The 18,740-nt window shown below is 39.7% G+C and overlaps 1 protein-coding gene across 1 annotated transcript in view; it reads left to right on the top strand.

The window, feature by feature from the left end:
• Positions 1-18,740, top strand: part of TRAPPC12 (trafficking protein particle complex 12) — an 86,697-nt gene that overhangs the window by 62,479 nt on the left and 5,478 nt on the right. Inside the window, exons 9-10 of the mRNA XM_015823297.1 lie at positions 5,580-5,653; positions 14,653-14,751. Of these exons, the coding sequence (XP_015678783.1) occupies positions 5,580-5,653; positions 14,653-14,751 (173 nt within the window). The remainder of the gene's footprint in view (positions 1-5,579; positions 5,654-14,652; positions 14,752-18,740) is intronic.

Genomic DNA, 18,740 nt, shown 5'->3' with positions numbered 1-18,740 from the left:
TTGTTGATTTTAAAACCTGCTGATGCACCAAATTCTATTAGTTCTCCCATTAATATTACAATTTTCTTTAAAGGAACCAAAATAAACAAGAGAGGAGAGATTGAGCATCCCTACCTTTTTCCTTTTTTTGTGTATCACAAGGCTTTCTTAGATTTCTATTAATAATTATTTGTGCTTTCTGTGAAGTATAAATTGATCTTACCATTTTATAAAATTCTCTCCAAAGTGCATATCTTCCAAAACTCTGAACAAAAAAGCCCAGTTCAAATTGTCAGAAGCCTTTTCTGCATCTAAGAAAATCAGTGTGGTATATTTTTCATTATACTTCAGTTGAAACCTCTGCTGTTTGAAAGTAAAAATCACACCTTCTATTTTGTCCTGTTGAAATGGAATCCTTTCCTAATCTGTCAGTCAGAAAAGTTTACTCTTTTCTCACACAAAATTCTAACAGGAATTTCTTTAAGTACAATTACATATGTATTATGAATCTTCAGTCTGCTTGAAAACTTGATCTTTTGTCTTCTTCCTGACAAAGGACACCAAGACATCCTTTAGAACATTTCTTATTCTTGCAAATATTGTATTTATTTTATATATTTTATCAATTTCTGCCCCTGAATCCTCCTCATTCTGGTCCAAAAAAGTTTGCTAAAGCTTTAATAACTTTTTTCTCTAATATCTTCACTAGAATTCTCTGGAAGTGCTGTAAATCTCAAGTAAAGTTTCTTCTTTCTTAATTCCAAAACAGTCAAATTATCTAACTTTCTTTCCAACTCCCAGTCTATAAATTCTGACTTCCTCTCCAGAATTTCCACTTTGTCATTAATTCATTTTAAATCGCCAGACACTTGTTTTACAGAGCTTTCCATCTTCTTAACTTCTTTCATTTCCTCTTTCAACTTTACAGCTCTTTTACCTGTTTTTTTCAAGCTGTCAATTTAGTATCAAGTGATTTTGCTAAATGTATTGCCCAATTGTGCAATCATTTTGGCTTGTGCAGTCTTTCTGGCTAAAGGAGTTATTGTGAGATTTCCCACTTGTATTCTGGACAGCTATTCCTCATAAGCAGCCTGCAAGAAGTGAGGGGTTTGTGGTTGGCTAATGAGTTGAGTGCCTGGTGTCAATGGGCACCCTTCCCCCCCTCCGTGTAAAACAGTAAAAGTTTTGGGTAGGTTTTTTTGCTCTTTGTGCATATGTTTAATACACAAAGCACATGACCACAATGGTCATGTGATTAGGAGGGAGGAGAAGAGAGCAGGCAGTGATTTTCCAAATTGCTGCCCTTTCCCAGATTATTTGGTGGAATTTTTCTAGATTTTTTTTTTCTTTTCGGTCCACAGCTGAACCTGGCCCATTTTAGGGCTAGTTCTTCCATTTGCTATTTTAAAACTTGTTTTTTCTTCTCCTCCTGCACCAAATTGGGTCCAATTCTATTTTCAGAATAGAAAAGTCAGGATCAGAAAAAGGAAAGGAGGCGAGGTTGTCGTGCAGGAATACAAGCTAATTTGAGGCCTAATCCACATGGAGCTCCATTTCCATCTGTCCTGTTTGCCATCGTTTGCTCCCTAGAGACTATAATGGACAATCTGAAACTTGAGCTGGCCACAGACAAGGAGTGTATATCGGAGGTGGTGGCCCTTTAAGAGCTATATGCAACGAAATTTCATTTTGATGTATGCCGATTGGTGTACATTCAAACTGACAATAAAGTTGTTATTATTATTGTTGTTATTATTATTATTATTTTCAGAGACATAGTCTGTTGATGACTGATCCAGAGTATTAAACCCCATTACATATTTTTTTTCCAACGTTCCAGTTGGCTGGCAAGATTCAAGCTTAAATTTATTGAAATACGATCAGTGACCTACCAAATTATTTTTAAAAATCCCTCAGAAACAGTGACCCTATTATAGTCATTGTCATGTTCATATAATGCCGAAAAATTAAGAATCCAAAATCAGAAAACGACGAACTTTGTCTAAAACATTAAAACAGCATGAAACATAAGATAAAAGAGAACTGCAATAAAAGAAAGGAGAAATGAAAGACTTTATACTGTAACTGCTCCACGATTAGAACATCTTATATCAGTGGTCTTCAGACTTGGCCCTTTTATGACTTGTGGACTTCAACTCCCAGAATTCCTCAGCCAGCGTGCCTGGCTGAGGAATTCTGGGAGTTGAAGTCCACAAGTCATAAAAGGGCCAAGTTTGAAGAGCCATGTCTTATATCTTCTTATGAAAATCACTGCCGACAGAAAGTGGTTGGAAAGAATAAAAAGTGTCATTTAACCAGCAACCTGGAATTGCTTTGGGATTAGCAGGCATTGGAAATATGCTTATTTTGTTTTACCAGCAGAGTGCAATAGCACTAATAAGGGGAAAAAATGTAAAGGTGATGAATACACTGATGATGGGACTGTGATGACCAGATATTTTGAAAGCTGCTTAAGACAGGGTGACCTTTGCTGACTGAGAGCTACAATCCTATAAAACCTTGCTAGGGAAATTGATCTCATCATCTCAAATGAGGTTGATAGCACCATCCACTATAGCATGTCTGTGCCAAAGAAAGTCTCAGTAAACTCTGTGGGGATTTACTCTTGGGTAAATATATGCATGATTGCGGTCTCTTTTTTTTAATGAGCAAATATATCTTGCCACAATATAAAATTATCTTGAGATTGTTATATAGAGTAGACTTCTATAATAAGAGTTATATGGAATGACAGTTTTATTTCCACTTCGCACGGTTTACAAAATAGCAATGCTGCAGCAATGCTAAAAGGCCCTAAAGTAGAAATTACCCTCTTCTACCCTCCTAGAATATATGAGCCAATTATTAGGAGAGTGATTCTGACAATAGCCATATTCACCAAATAATTGCTATCCCTCTGAAATTGGAGAAGGGAGCAAGGCTTCAAGATCCAGAAGTTGAGGTAAAAACAGCAGTGGGCTAGATAAAGCTTGCTACCTTGAGAGATGCCGTTTTAAAGAGATTGTGAGCTACATACATTCTAACATTCCCCACAAAGCTACCAAGTCTTCTTGGCAAAAGGGAGATCATTAAATCTGGAGTCTCTCCCATCCCACCACTTCACTATCTCTACCCAAACTTGCTTGGAGTATTTTCTGACTGCTCCCTCCCTGAGCTTTAGACCGGCCTTTCCCGCTCTATAATAGTGGACTGTAATTCCTGCAACATCCCGTTGATTAGAGTTATGGATCATGGAGCCCAAGTCACCTAGAAGTCAACACCTGAAGGAGAACCCTTGTCCTTTGTCTGGGATGCTCCGGCTCTCTGTTCACGCTCTCCTTCGCCACAGCTGCTTTGCTAAGTTGAGCAGAGCTTGGCGTGGCCAGGGATGAAAGGCAGCCAGCGGAAGCCGGGGAGGGAGCGAGCTTCAAGCATCTGTGAGTGGCTGTTATGTGCTTGGAGTGCAGTGGCATTACAGCTGTCTGTCTGCCTAATGTTGCCCAGAGGACACTTGTAAGGACTGATGGCATCTCTTCCTGAGAAGGGCAATCAGATCTTCTCCCTGCAAGGGGCTCGGCTGCACTTCTGAGCTACAGGGAACTTTCTGCGTGTGTTGTTTTTTTTTTTTTGGTTGTGAACTTCACTGAAGAAAGCCCTTTGTGTTTTTGTTTTGCGAACTATGACTGAAAACAGCCTCGGTTTTTTATGGGATTAGATCTGCAGCATAATGTCCCTGTTGCTGGTCTAAGTAAGTGTTGCGGAAGCCCGCTTGTGGCGTTGCCTCTCCTCAGTAAAGGAGAACTGCATCTCATTCTCCGTTCAGTGGGAAGAAAAAGATTTAGCATTGCACCATTTTCTTGGCAGCTTTTCTCCCTTTCTTTCTCCATCTCCTTCCTTCCTTCCTTCCTTCCTTCCTTCCTTCCTTCCTTCCTTCCTTCCTTCCTTCCTTCCTTCCTTCCTTCCTTCCTTCCTATCTCATACCCACATTTTTTTTTTTTGAAATACAGAAAAGAGGGTTGGACAAATACACAAAAATATGGCCTAAAATTAAGAACTGCAGATAGTATCTATTGTCCTTATATAAGATGGCAGATTTTTTTTAGTTAGAACTGAATAATATATTCTTACTTGTTTTTATATTTTTAATCATACATTTTACTAATTTGTGAGGACACAGAGCTTTTCAGATTCTTACCACCTCTTAAAGGTTTTGCTCCATTAAAAACCCCCGTTTTATACTGCCTTCATGCAACTCCCACCAGTGTTAATCTTGGTGACTTCTGTAGAGGCATGAGCAGGGGTCTGCATTTTTATTGGTTTGCAGTTTGTTTGTTTGTTTGTTTGTTTGTTTGTTTTGCAGTGTGATTGGACAAAAAATATTATTTGGGGTTTTTTTTCATTGTTGCTTACCAATACATTGGAGAATATATTTTCAAAATTGTCCATATTTACATGAACTCTAACGGCAAAGTGTACTTTTGAATCAATCGGAATAAATACATTTCTGCTAGTCTTGGGTAACGCGTACAAAAAAGGTTTGTAAAGCAAGTAAAAAAAATATTTCACAACAGGCAGAAAAAAAAGTGATGCTTGTTTCACTGCAGTTCTAACTATTCTTTTCCACAGCCCTTTTTGCCATCCTATCCCACAGCAGACAAGACGCAAGTATAGGGATGTCTGAAAGCAGTCAGATTTGTGACCTGATTCTATATGTTAATTTTTTTAAAAAAAAACAAACAATTTTCACTGAAATGGGTGGAATTTCCTAAGTGCACCTAGAATTGCTGGACATGTTAAAAATCCCTTTTGATCAGAGTGTTCATTTTGCAACATCATAAACACCTTTTTCCTGGCAGGGCAGCCTTTGATCCCTTTAAGCTCTGCAAGATCTCCATGAGCCATGTGTTCTCTCACACAAGGAGCCAGCCTCTAAACCGAGGGAGTGAGAAATTGGCTGGTGCTACAGGCAGCAGCCTTTAAACCCCATGAGCTGCTGTAGCGTAGGAGTGGCAGAGAAGCTTGGCAGGTTTTTCCAGTCTCCTAAGCCTAACACATAAGTGCAAGACCCCAGACCAAGATAGCCCTGAAACCCTCGTGCTCCTTGCCAAAAATGAAGTCGTGTTTTTTTTTGTTTTGGTTTTTAAGCATCAGTCAGTAAGAGAAGCGGAAGGGTGTACATTTAATGGCTTAAATCAGATGATTGCTCATCAGTAGTCCTAATTAATGACTTGGTGTGTGCCTTTTCTGTCTCTCTCTCTGTCTCTCTCTCTTTGTCTTCCTCCCTGCCTTTTGTTCTCTTAAACGATTGCTTCCTTGCAGAATTGCCAGAGCTCAGAGCGGAGAGGTTGTTTCCCAGCTTTGTATTATGCTTCATTTATTCAGACAGTCTGTTCCTCTCCCCAATCAAGCCTCTCTCTATTGAATGGGTGCAGGTTTTTTCAGAGCAACATGGCAGAATGTTAGAAACACTGTGCTCAAAATGTGGTGATGTTAACGAGGGGAAATTGTTTCAGTTGGAATACATATGACCGATAATTGATGGCTAGGGAAAGAGCTTCTAATTTATTTGTGCACATTCACAAGCTGCTCTCATTTTACAGCCTCTGTTCAGCTGTGGAGGTCACGTCTGGGCCGGGTGATGTACTCCACGGCAAACTGCCTGCTAATGATGAAGGTAGGTGGGTGCTCTTGCTGCAGATTTACCATATATACTCGAGTAGAATGTCAAGAGAGGCTGAAGAGAAGGTAGATTGCCGTTTGCGGTCATGTGGGGCGTAGCTGGAGGTTCCTGCCGAAATCGTTTTGGAGGTGAGAGAACTGGCAACACAAAAGGACTGGATTTACAGGCTGCCACAGTTTTGTTTGGCTTTTGTGTATTTGTTGGCAAGAGGTGGAAGCCGACTTGGAAGAATACATTTCGAATCAAGAACACGTTGATTCAAACAGTAGCAGGGTCAACACATCCCTTGTGTCCAGATCACATCCTAAATCTAGTGGCACCCATTATTCAAATTGTGTTCCAATATTGTTTGTCCTGCAGACATTCACACTATCGTTGATTTGAGATTCAGATGTGGTGGAGCCTAATATATACATATCGTGCAGCATCTCCATTTCTTTCTATTGCCGTTGGAAAAGAAAATGCAACAATACTTTTCCTGTTTTATAAATGCTCCCAAGCACAGAAATGTTTGGCTGCTAATAATACAACAACAGCAACAGCAACAGATAATATCCATGAGGACTGTTTCACAAATCAGTTTCACCCCAAATCTCCAGAACTGTTCTCTTTTTACTTTACTTTTTTTTTTCCTTTTCACTTCTCTGTATAGTAATAGCACTGGTCTCCATTTTTAAGTCCCAAGCTAAACCAGGTTGTTCTGCAATCTATAGGGACTCTATGAGGTTGAGTAAATTTCAGCTGAAATCTCTGTGAATGTTTGTAGTTTCTCTTGCAGGAGTAAAATTAGTCTCCAAGTGAATTAATATCCCCTCATTTAATTTGTTCAGATGCCCTACTAAGGTCAGTGTCTTAATTTAATAAAGGGCTACGGACTAGTTCAAAAATTCATGACAACACTTTTCCTGGAGGAGTAGCTGAAGAAAAAAAAAGCTGCATTTGACCAGTGCTGCTATTCAGAATCTCCCTACTTTTCAGTTTCCCTTTGCGGTGGCTAGTGTCACTTTGGAAGAATAAACATGATTTGTTGTGAATTTCCTCCAAGATATAGATGAATGAGCATGCTGTCAGCCTTTACTTCCTTTTCTCAGCTGCATTTTGATTCTTGCCTGGAGGGAGTTGAGGCTTTCGAATCTGTCCAGAGAAGCATTTTTCTTCCCATCTGTCAATTTATGCAGATTTCCTTCAAAACACAGTGGGAAGATGAACTTCGAGGACCGTTCAGCACTTCAGATTTGAGTCCAAAAAGCTGCTTGGAAGCACAGAGACATAGTCCCTTTCTACATCTCTTTCAAAGCATCTGGATCTTTGTCTGTCTCACAATCTTGGGGAAAGATGCAGCTGCTTTAAAGAAGACTACGTGCAGATTCAGAATCTAAAATGTCATAGAGCTCTGTTACTTCTCTACAACCAGTTTATGCTGCCAGTAGACTCCCCAAGATCAGCAGCCATCACAAAAAGTATAAAAATACTGTAGCCAGCTAATATAATTTTGCAAATCATATTGTTTGGTGTACTTCTTACATGTGTTTGAATTGGCAACTGGTAAGATGGCTCATGATTACCAGTTGCCAATATGATTACCAGATGAAATATACTCACTTAGAGCACTACAGGTACTCCCTGACGTACGACTACAATTGAGCCCAAAATTTATGTTGCTAAGCGAGACATTTATTAAGTGAATTTTGCCCCATTTTATGACCTTGTCGTTAAGTGAATCGCTGCAGTTGTTAAGTTAGTAAGACGGCTGTTAAGTGAATCGGGTTTTCCCATTGACTTTGCTTGTCAGAAGGTCGCAAAAGGTGATCACGTGATCCTGGGACACTGCAGCCGTCATAAAAATGAGTCAGTTTGCCAGCTGTCCGAATTTTGATCATCTGACCGTGAGGATGCTGGATAGTGTGGAAAAATGGTCATAAGTCACTTTTTTCAGTGATGCTGTAACTTTGGACTTTGGTCACTAAATGAACTGTTGTGAAGTCAAGGAGTAGTGATCTTTGGACTTAGCTGTGAACTATTTTGTATGTTCACAAAATAGTTCACAGTATAATAGCAGTATAACAAATAGCAGTATAACAAAGCAGTTGCGACTATAATACCGTGTTTCCACGAAAATAAGACCCAACTGGAAAATAAACCCTAGCATGATTTTTTCAGGACGCTTGTAGTATAAGCCACACCCCAAAAAGAAACCCCAGTTAAGATGGTCAGCCAGATGGATGCATTTAGTACTGTATTTTCCCCAAAATAAGACCTGATGGGAAAATAAGCCTTTATGCGTCTTTTGGAGCAAAAATTAATACAAGATCCGGTCTTATTTTCGGGAAAATGCGGTATGGAGCTTACACAGGGTAACAAATTATTTGTGAAGAGGATTTCTAGTGTACTTGAGCACACTATTGCAAATTGCAAAAAAGAAATAAATGGTAGGCTTGCCCTTCCAAACTTCTTTTGGAAGAATGAAAGTACATTTACAGCCATTTCCCAGGTCTAGGACAACTCACCTCAGGACAACTCACTATGGCCAACTCACTGCAGGACAAGAGTTACACCAACATCGAAGAAATGGTGGAATAGAATCATTAAAGAGAGGATGCCAGAGGAGGGACAAAATGAAATGTGAATAACAAAAATTAAAATATTTTTTAAAATTATTTTAAAGAATTGAATTGTTGAATTGTCCCATGGCACGTTTGTCCCACGGTAAGTTAGCCGTGGTGAGTTCTGCAAACAGCCTACTGCATGGAATTGTTTCCTTTCAAACTAACGATTGATAGATCGAAAACTACTATTTTTCAGTAGCCATTTGTATGGCTAGTACTCTTGTGTTTCTATTTTAATGCAACTATTTGAGCATTTTCCTTGGAATGCACTACTGTTTCTAACAACCCTCAGTAAACTATGAAAAGCAATTTTGATACTCTGGTAGCCACAATGTAGACTTTGCTCTCTTGAGCAAGTTGTCTAATCTGTAGTCTTCAGATCTACTATATCCATCACAGAGGAGTAGTTATTATCTACCTTTGGATGAAAATTCTGTGGCATTTGACAAACAGATAGGTGTTGTGTTATAGACCCTGGAATTTTCAGCGGCGTAGGAATCCTGGCGTTACCATCCCAACTAATTTGGGGAATAGATAGTTGGAGAGATTAGATGGTATATATTGATAAAAGATGCTTTAGCAAAATAAGTCAGGAAGGGACAATAATTTTAAACAGAAAGGTTTCCTTGAAGAGTTGGAGTTAGGAGGTTTAAGGTGTGAAAAAAAATGGCTCTGAAATGCACACATTTCAGAATCGGTTCTTTTTCTTTGTATTTAATTTTCTTACAGCGTCTCTTTTTTGTAGAAGCTGGACATATGGCTTTTTCCCCCCTTGTGTATAGGTTTTTTGTTTATGTTTGTTTGCTTGTTCCTTCACACAGCTCAATCTTTGTATCCTAATGCAATCTTGACTTTAATAAAAAGACATCTCTGAATGCAGATTTCTGAAACCATCTTATGAATCTAGCTTTCTGCTTGGTTTGCATAATGTTCAAGTGCTTAAGCTCTTTCTTAGTTTCCCTACAACTTTCTTTAGACATTGCCAAATGCATGTCATAACTTGGAGTTACTTTCCATCCACTCATTCCACCAAGAGCAAAGTTCACATAATACATTCAAAAGAGTACAGGTAGTCCTCAAGTTACGATCACAATTAAGCCCAAAATCTTTGTTGCTAAGTGGAACATTTGTTAAGTGAGTTTTGCCCCATTTTACAACCTTTCTTGCCATGGTTATTAAGCAAATCACTGCAGCTGTTAAGTTAGTAACATGGTTGTTAAGTGAATCTGGCTTCCCCATTGACTTTTCTTCTCAGAAGGTCGCAGAGCTGATCACATGTCCCCAGGACACTGTAACGCCATGGTCATAAGCATCTGAATTTTGATCACTTGACTATGGGGATGCTTCAATGGTCGTAGGTGTGAAAAACAATCATGAATCATTTTTTTCAAGTACATTGTAACTTTGAATGGTCACTAAATGAACTGTTGTAAATCGAGGACTACCTGTACGATAAACTGAAATTTGAGGCATTAATACAATTCAGGGAACTGTACCCTTGTTGTTGGGTTTTGTTTTGTTTTTTTATTTATTTAGGCCCTTCATACTCCCTTTCACAGCTCCCAAAACATTTCTTTAACTTCAGAAGAATAAATGTGATGGGCTGAGGGGATGGGTGGGCAAATATTCCAACATCATCTGAAGTTGCAGCAAAGGTACTTTCAGTGTTGTAGTTCTCTGCAAATGTACCTTCATCATGGTAGGAAGCAAAATCCCAGTGGAAATATGATTTGTAGCATATCTGACGTTGGGTGAAATGGGATCTGCCGCAGTTGGTACTACTGATGCTGAGTACCTACTGGAATATATATATATCTAATGAGTAGACTTCTCCTTGCTGCCTTCCCATCAGTTCTCCTGCAGTTGCAACTCTCTGGATCAAATTCAGATCACATCTGGAGGGTGTGGAGGGTGGGGAAGGGAAGGAGTCTCCATTCCTTATTCTTAAGGAATCCACTCAATTGGTCGGAGAATTTTGTAATTTATAACTGTCTAATGATGTGATGTAGTTTGCAAAGTTACAATAATTACAAGAATGCACTTCTACAAAAATTAACATTTTCTGCATAAATCATAGGCCCAATATAATAGCGGAAAATATTTTCCTGCATTTCTTTTACATTTTAAAAATAGCTTGATAATAAAGTTAATTAACATTAACACTGTCTAGAATTCCTATAAAACAGTATTTTCATGCCAATAGGACTTGAAATCAGACAAGTACAAATAATTAGGAGTGTATATTTACAAGAATTTGGTGCAGCTTTTATATTTTATATTTCTTCCAAAGAAGTCATTTAGTTGTCAGCTGTAATTTAATGTGTCATGAATAAATTAGGTTTCTCCTGGAATTGCTGTAAAATGCAGTGTGCTGCCATCTAGTGACAGCCTGCCCTCCCCTCCCCAACAGGGAGTAGCATACATTGCATTCTTATGAATTGGGAAATCAATTTCTTTCTAATAAAAAGCACAAGTAATTACTAAGAATAAAGAATAAGATGAGTGAAAAGTGCATATCTTATTAACTGGGCAGTGATCTGCATTGGAAGGAGTCATTTGGGCCATTGGTCCCTCAACCTTCGGGTTCAGCTGTCAAACTGTTCTTTACTCTTAGGACTTTTTTTTTCTTTCTGTCGGTCAGAATCTGCCTTCCAGAATGCAAATGCATCACTCTGTGTCTTAAACTCTAGAAGACAAGAAAACAGGAGTTGGTCTCTTGCATGACGTCCTTTCACATATTTGAAGGACGCTATCATATCCCTCCTCAGATGTCTTTCCTCAAAGCAAAAGCTATCCGGCTGCTTTCATCTCCTGTCATCTTTGTTAGCTCTTCTCAAAACATGTTCCATGTTATTTGATTCCTCCATCAGACGTGGTGGCCAGAACTGGACACGGTATTCGAGGTAGAAGAAGAAAGCCGTGCAACTTCCCGCCACGATTTGAAAGTTATATTTTAGTTGATATCGCCTAAAATCGGGTCTGTTTTGCCACATCTCACAATTTTGATTCATCCCTTACAATTAATTATTGTTCAAAAATATTTTTTCATATGTAATATTATCAAACCAAATATTCTCCCATTCCATGCCCATAAGTTTGATTTTCCTTTTTTAAATGAACTACAGATTTGTCTGCTAGACTTCATTTGGTTGCTTTCAGCTCATTCCTCAAACCCACCAAGATTGTTTTGAATTTTATTTCTCTCCTCTAGTGTTTAGCTGTCTCACTCAATGAAATTTAATAATTATTTCTTCCACTTCTTAGCACCAAAAGGACTTGAGACTTGTGCCACCCTATTCAATATCTCTAGCCAATCTCTGGTGATAAAAGCATTGAAGGAGACACCATGAGTATGATTTTCAAGCTAGTTATGTGTTCAGTTAATCAACATGCTACTCAGCCCACATTTAACTAATTACTCGATATTTGGTGCTTAACCAGATATTTTGCTTGAATCAAAATATATTACATTCCACATTCTGTTAAAAGAGATACCTGATAAACTGATTAGTTATGAACTCTAATACAAGTAGTCCTCATTTAGCAACTGCCTCAGATAGTGTCCATTGACAAATGAAACAGTAATAAATGGTAATAAAAAAATTAATTTTCCGATGAATGGACACATTTATGACAACAAAAGGCTTCAGTGTAAAACTGATTAAGATCTGGTCAGTTTTAGACAGTAGGTGTTAACTGGCAGGTTCTAATTTAAGGTCATAGAGCTGAGATTGTTAACTTGAAGTTAGCACTGCCCTGGGGAGCAAAGCAGCTCAGGAAGAGTTAGCTTGTTTAAGTAATTTCTCTGTCCTGTAAGGGGACAGAACAGGGGGGAAAATGGGACAGGCGCAGGGCACTATATGAAAGGACTTTAATTGAATGAGATGGCAACAGTCAGCAATCTTTGAAGCATATCTTTCTCACACAGAGACACACAAACACACGTACACACATACATAGAGGCACATAGTTCACTTACTGACTATTTTTCCTGCACCAATTGCAGTCACTAAATAAGGACTACCTGTATAACAGGAGCATATAATTTAGACGCAGAGAGCAAAGACCACAGCCTGGCTTCAGGAAATAAAGAGATATGCAGAAATTAGATTATGCTTTCTTTACGTGAAAGGGCTCACAGCTTAAAATGAGAAAAGCTATTCATTGCCTATCTTCACATTCATAAATAAAAAAAATTATGTTCATCACACTACAAAAAATATGCTCCGTATTAATCATAATGTGGAGTGGAGTTGGAAAACAACTGTGTGAACAAATTGTATGGGTTTGAATGCTGAAATATGAGACCTCCAGAGCAAAAGATGCATTTTTGTAGTCATCTAACCTTCTTGTTCTCCTTCCACCTCTCTCTGGTCTTTGTTATCAACCAATTAAAACAGGAGACTCGGTCTCTTCTTGTAAAGTGTAAGGCTGGTGCTTAACTACTTCCCTTTAATTTAGATTCACCTTTCTAATATAAAGGGGGCATAGAACATAAATCTGTATACGATTATGTTACAGCAGAATGGCTTGGCTGCAGAATGGCTCTTGCCCCTGCTATATAAACAGGAAAAAGCAGGCTGCAAGGAAGATGGGGGTGGGCAAATCAAAAATTTTATGACTGCCTTGGCCTTAAAACTGGGAATCAATACTGTAACTGGATTTTAAAGAACGCTTTGGTGCTGCCTTAATCCTTTTTTAAAAGGGACATTAGTCTGGATTTCTTTGGGCCAGGCACTCTCTCTCAGCCCAAACCACCTTATAGGATTGTTGTTGTGGGGAAAATAAGAGGAGGAAGGAGTATTGTGTATGTTCATTACCGCGAGTTATTTATACAATAAAGGCGGGATTAGAGAAAGTTTTCCGATTGTACTTGTAATTTTCATTAATTGACTTATCCAAATACTACTCATACTCATACTCCACCCCCAGTTGGAGTATCCCTGTATGCCATGCCTCAGTGGAAAAAGCTGGTGAGTCTGCCTGAAAGCAGAGTAGGTGTTAGGGCTTTGCATCTGGCAGCATCTCTGTTGGAGAAAGGCGGAGAGAGGAACAGATGGCAGGAGGCACCTTACTGCATATGGAGCTTCTGTGTCTGAAGAATGCATTTGAAGCCTCCCCTCCCCTCCCAGGTCTGTTATGACCGCAGCTAGCCAGAGATCCACACCTGAACCTGGACCTTCCAGAGAAGCGTGTAATACAATGTTGGGAACAACAGAAGGGTGTGAGGGAGAGGGGCAAGAGGCAGGCAGGCACAGGATCCCTGCCAGGTATTTGCAGAATTGTTACCTCCAGGCCTGTGTGCAGAACTATGAAGCCCTTTCTATAATAGAATTTCTCTGTATTTGCTCCCATTCAGGGTACTTTAATTTTTAATCTCCGATCAGTGCCTGTTTTGTGGTGTTTTATTCTAACCCAGCCTGAGTTTAAGAACTGTTCAGATTAGAAACACAATAAATAAAAATAAAAGAATATAGGAGCCCAATCATACCGCTTCCTCATTGGTGTTCTTAACTATTGAAAATACGTTTGCAGAATTATAATTTTCCAGCACCGAAGTGATTTTTGTTCTGGTTTTTTTTTTTTTTAACTGAATTTTTGAAGACGCACATTGAAATGGAGACCAAGATAGCTCCATCAGGAAGCTTACACGTGATGAACAGACAGACATTCCTAATTGCCCCCTTTTTAAAAAGGCGTTCTTCAGAAGCATTGAGCAGTAATCAAAAGGAGGAGGATGGGGGTTCCTACTCTTTCACTGAGTCCCCCCCCCCATCCCAGCTCCGCTGAGCTCATTTGAAATTCCCTTCATTTAGCTGTAGCAACGGCTCCCTCACGAAGCAACACATAAGCTGTGGCTATTTTCCCAGCATGAATAATTTTCAGAGTGTTGGAAATCTGGCCGACAGAGCAGTTGGCACCATAGAAGAGGTTTGCTTCCCTTGCAGAACGATAAGGAGCAATTTGTGTCTGTGTGCCTGTTTGTACACGTGTGTATGTCTTTGTGAGAGAGGGAGAGAGAGGAAGGAAAGAGCCAAAGGATGCTTATTGTGATCCTGGCAGATGTAAAACTGTTGTTTGCCGAAGCCTCCCTGAATTTGATTCAACTTTGGGGCTGCTTTGTGTGCCTGCAATAGAAGCAGTGAAACATCTCTCCCACATGGGGCTGTCTCTTCTCGTGTGTCCGCTCCCTCTGCTAGGTGCCAGGAAAATTGGAAATCTTGTCATTATATTTTCAGGCACGGTGTCCTTCCCATTTTGAAGATTTCTGCTTCCATCTGTTTTATCATGCATGTCTGCAGCTTTACTCACTTTAAGGTATACGGAGTACAGAATAAATGTTGACTTTGCCTCCCTCCCCCTTTTGTGCTTGCTTTTACCCCTTAGGACTATGTGCTTGCTGTGGAGACATATCACACCGTCATGAAATATTACCCAGAGCAAGAGCCTCAGCTGTTGAGTGGAATTGGAAGGATTTTCCTGCAGGTATGTACCTGATTCTGAATAATGCCACATGAAAGCCCTGCTGAGCCCCATCACATTAGTATCAACATAGGAGAGGTTTTAAAGTGCCCGAATTTTAGATAGTTAGATGTGTGAATTCTGCCATTCCGTGAAACAAAAATAATGACAAAGTATTGCTGAAAGATGTAAAACAGATGGCTGCATCAGTACCAAATAAGTCTAGAAGAAAATATGAGGTGACTGTTCTTACAGATCAGGGAGAACTTCCTAAGCTTGTCCACCTAACTTCTTGCTATTCCAGAATACCTACAATTTAAATGTAATGAGCACTCTGTCAGTTATTATTGAATGAAAATGTAATAGTTGAAACAACAAACTCTGTAAACTCATTGAATTATCTGGTGAGCATTGTTTTGCAGACTAGCTGTTCCCTATTCAGTAAGAGTGCTGGGTATTTGACATTTTCCACTCTGTTATAAACACACAGACACTGAATGATGAATGGGGTGTAATAAATACGCCACATTTTTCTATGGAATTCATGAAAGTAACTTTTCATTCCCCAAATTGCAATGCCAAATTCTCTGTAGTGGTCCTCAAGAGAAAGAAAAGGACCCTTTTGCCCTCTTAGCAACAGGCAGCCCTAGCCACATCATCTAATCAAGGCAAGGTGTGTGGTTCACACAGCCAGCCAAATTATTTTCACATAAAGGAAGAAAATCCTTAACATTTCTCCCATTCCTGTACAGTAACAAGCAAATATTAACAATAAGTTGCCTGAGGTGCTGTCTCACTTGCCTGCTTCCATTTCTGTCACAAACTTTTTTGATAGGAAAATTTATATTTTGGTTTCCTGTGGCACTGGTGCTTTTAAAAAGATCAATGCTACATTTGTCTTCAGCATGAAATCTGTGCTTCTCTTCTTTTCTGCCCGTGTGACTTTACCACCAAAAGAAAAGTTCTATTTTCTGCATAATAACAAACACAAGAAGGGATATTTAATTGCCCCTTGTTACTTCAGCCATATTTAGCTTGCTGTTGACAGTTCACTGAATCAGTCAGTTACAAATGGAGTAACACTGAATCAGACCATAAATCTTCAAGAAGTTTCAGCTGAAATTTAGTCACTTGTAAGATGGGATGCGACAATCCACTTTCTTCACAAGTAGAGACTCCCAAGAAGGCCCCGAGATATTTTTATAATCTTATAATATTTCAGAGTTTCCTCATTTTTATAATTAAATTGAAGAGTTTAATATTTGATTATTGAATAATTTAATATTTGGTTTTGAATAATAGGTATTAGGCACTTTGTAATAAATTCTGGAAGGTGGCTGACAATTAGAAATTAACTCATTCAGAGTACTGTAGTAATAAAACCTGTTGTAATTGGTAAAAGCTGTTGTAGTTTGTGAAATCGTTATGAAGGGTAGCTTTGGGATGAAGCACTAAAGCTCTTGAAAAATAAAAAGGAAAACTTGGCCCGGCATCAGAATGACACTAAGATAAGGGATGGATATGACCTATGACAGTGATGGCGAACCTTTTAGAGATCGAGTGCCCAAACTGCAACCCAAAACCCACTTATGCATCGTCGGGTGCCGGGTGGGTGTGGCCCATTGGCTGGGTGTGGCTGTAGTGGTAAGGGCAGACTGGGTGGGACTAAAAAGTTCAATCAATTCCAACTTTGCAAGATCTTTTTTTCCCCACGAGAAGTTGAAATTGACTGATTCATTGAACCTTTTTTTTTTGCACACGGTGGCGGAGGCCTAAAGCGAAAAGGTTTTATAAAACCCAGCTGAAGGCCTAGGACTGGGGCGACGGCGCGCGTGCCCACAGAGAGGGCTCTGAGTGCCGCCTCTGGCACCCATGCCATAGGTTCGCCACCACTGACCTATGAGAAAGTCCCCTTTTGGAGGCTCTTGAGAAGGAAATCCAGAAGGAGATCTTGAGGCTGAGGAGTCGTCTTCCAAGTGTCCTGTTCCCAAGCCATGAAGAATGAAATCCAGCCTCTACAATTGGGTTAGATGGCAACTACACCTAAGGAATCTGTAGCATTTGGATCAGGGCAATTGCAGGGAATCAGCTGAAAGAAATGACTCTTTTAAAAAAAAAACAAAAAACGGTCTTCTTTTGATTAAAAGAATATTATCATTAGGTGATTCACATTGAAAATAGCCTGTCGCAGGCAGAATATTAAAACATTTGTCAAATCATTCTTGGAAAAACTGCTTGTGTCCTCTTACGTTGCCGAACAGAGTTGCAATCCATCAAGTAAAATAGACGAGGTTCCCTTTAGGAGACTCTTCTGAAGAGAGGAGCTGACTTCTCAACTCGGCTCTTTCTCTACTAAGAGCCATCAGAGGCTGGTTTGCTGAAAGGCAAGATTCCCAACCTTGGGTAGGATGCAAGGAGACTGCCTGATGTCTCCGAGGAACAATTTGTCTGTCCAATTCATAGAACAGTGTTAACAGGCTCTGAAGGGACTCCGGTCTTCCTCAATTCTTGCTCTTATCAGGGGCCTTGGGGGAAGAAAGATTATTGGACATTCTTGAATTAGTGGTTTTATTGTCATAGTGGGACCTTTTCCTTCCAGTGCAATAGAATTGAAGACAAAGCCCAAGAAACCCACTGGCTTGCTTACATAACCTTGAACAATAACACTTGAAAAGCCTGTGGCTTTACAAAGGGGTCTGGAATCGTGGCATCACGGAAGCCGCCTCTCATTTGCCAGGAGGCCATGTCTGTGTGCAGTCTGCACAAGAAAAGCTGCAAAATTGTGAAATTGGGAGGGAGAGAGGAAATGGTTAGTTGGTTGGCTGGTTAGATTTATATCTTGCCCTTCTAATCTGATGTGTGCTTTCAATTTTCTTACCACAGAGGTCAGTGCTAAAAGTTAAAAATGTAAATCAAACTAGCATGAATTCAAATAACTATTAAAAACCTGGTTGAAAAGAACTGTTTTTAATTGTTTTCTTAATTCTTTGAGAGTGGGAATCGAAGTACATCCTGTCAGGGAACACATCCCATAGCTTGGGAGCAAGGGAAAGGAAGACTGTCTCCTTTGTGCCAGATAAAGGGCCATGCAAGAGCCTATCTTGCAGATCCTAACTGCCAAATAAGTTCTTGACAGTGATGACTCTCCAGGTATACCCCAAACAATTTGCCAACTTGTTTCTCTTATTTTATCCAATAAGTGATGTGCCAGTATAAAAAGGTCATCACCCCCCATATTCAGTTAAAAGAATAACTAGGGCTAGATGTGCACAGTATATACTTCATTAGATTAGACAACCGGAGTTGGCGTGGACCTCTTCTGCACTATGTCTCCTATATTAGCTCTCATCATCACAGTGAAGTTCTCACAACACAGATGCTACAGGGATATATGTCCCAATGAAAAGATATTTCAAAGATCTTTCATATGAAGTAGTTGATGCTCACTGTATCAGCCTGGAAAAGATTACAAAATCAGTTCTAAAATGTTGGGGCTCCACCAATTCATGTTCAGTAACTTAGGAAACAAAGATTTTGAACAATAAAAATAGTTCAAAATTACTCCCAAGTGCACAGCATGAAATCACCCAAGGAATCACAAAGAACCCCAGAATAACTAATAGGGATATTCAGGCCATTCTTACCTTGGCTATTCCAGCATCAAAAACAGTAAAAACAGGATTGATGGGAGAATAGAAGTCCAAAATCATGGCTCACAAGAAGAATACTGATGCTTATACAGGTTTGCCAAAAAGTACCTGGATAATCCTCTTACCTTCTTAAGCAGTGGTTCTCAACCTTTTTAATGCCGCGATCCCAACCGGTCATAAGTCGAGGACTAAACCGGTCGTAAGTCGAGGACTAAACCGGTCGTAAGTCGAGGACTAAACCGGTCGTAAGTCGAGGACTACCCAACTGGTCGTAAGTCAAGGACTTTCCCTGCCCGGGAGTGCCGCCCATGTGTGGTTCCGCCCCCTGCGCTGGCCGAGGCGTAGCTGGCAAGCGGCAGAGAC

This window comes from Protobothrops mucrosquamatus, unplaced genomic scaffold (assembly GCF_001527695.2).
Source record: "Protobothrops mucrosquamatus isolate PMUCROS unplaced genomic scaffold, P.Mucros_1.0 scaffold1826, whole genome shotgun sequence".
Taxonomy (NCBI): Eukaryota; Metazoa; Chordata; class Lepidosauria; order Squamata; family Viperidae; genus Protobothrops; species Protobothrops mucrosquamatus.
This window is presented reverse-complemented; position numbering and strand designations above follow the sequence as displayed.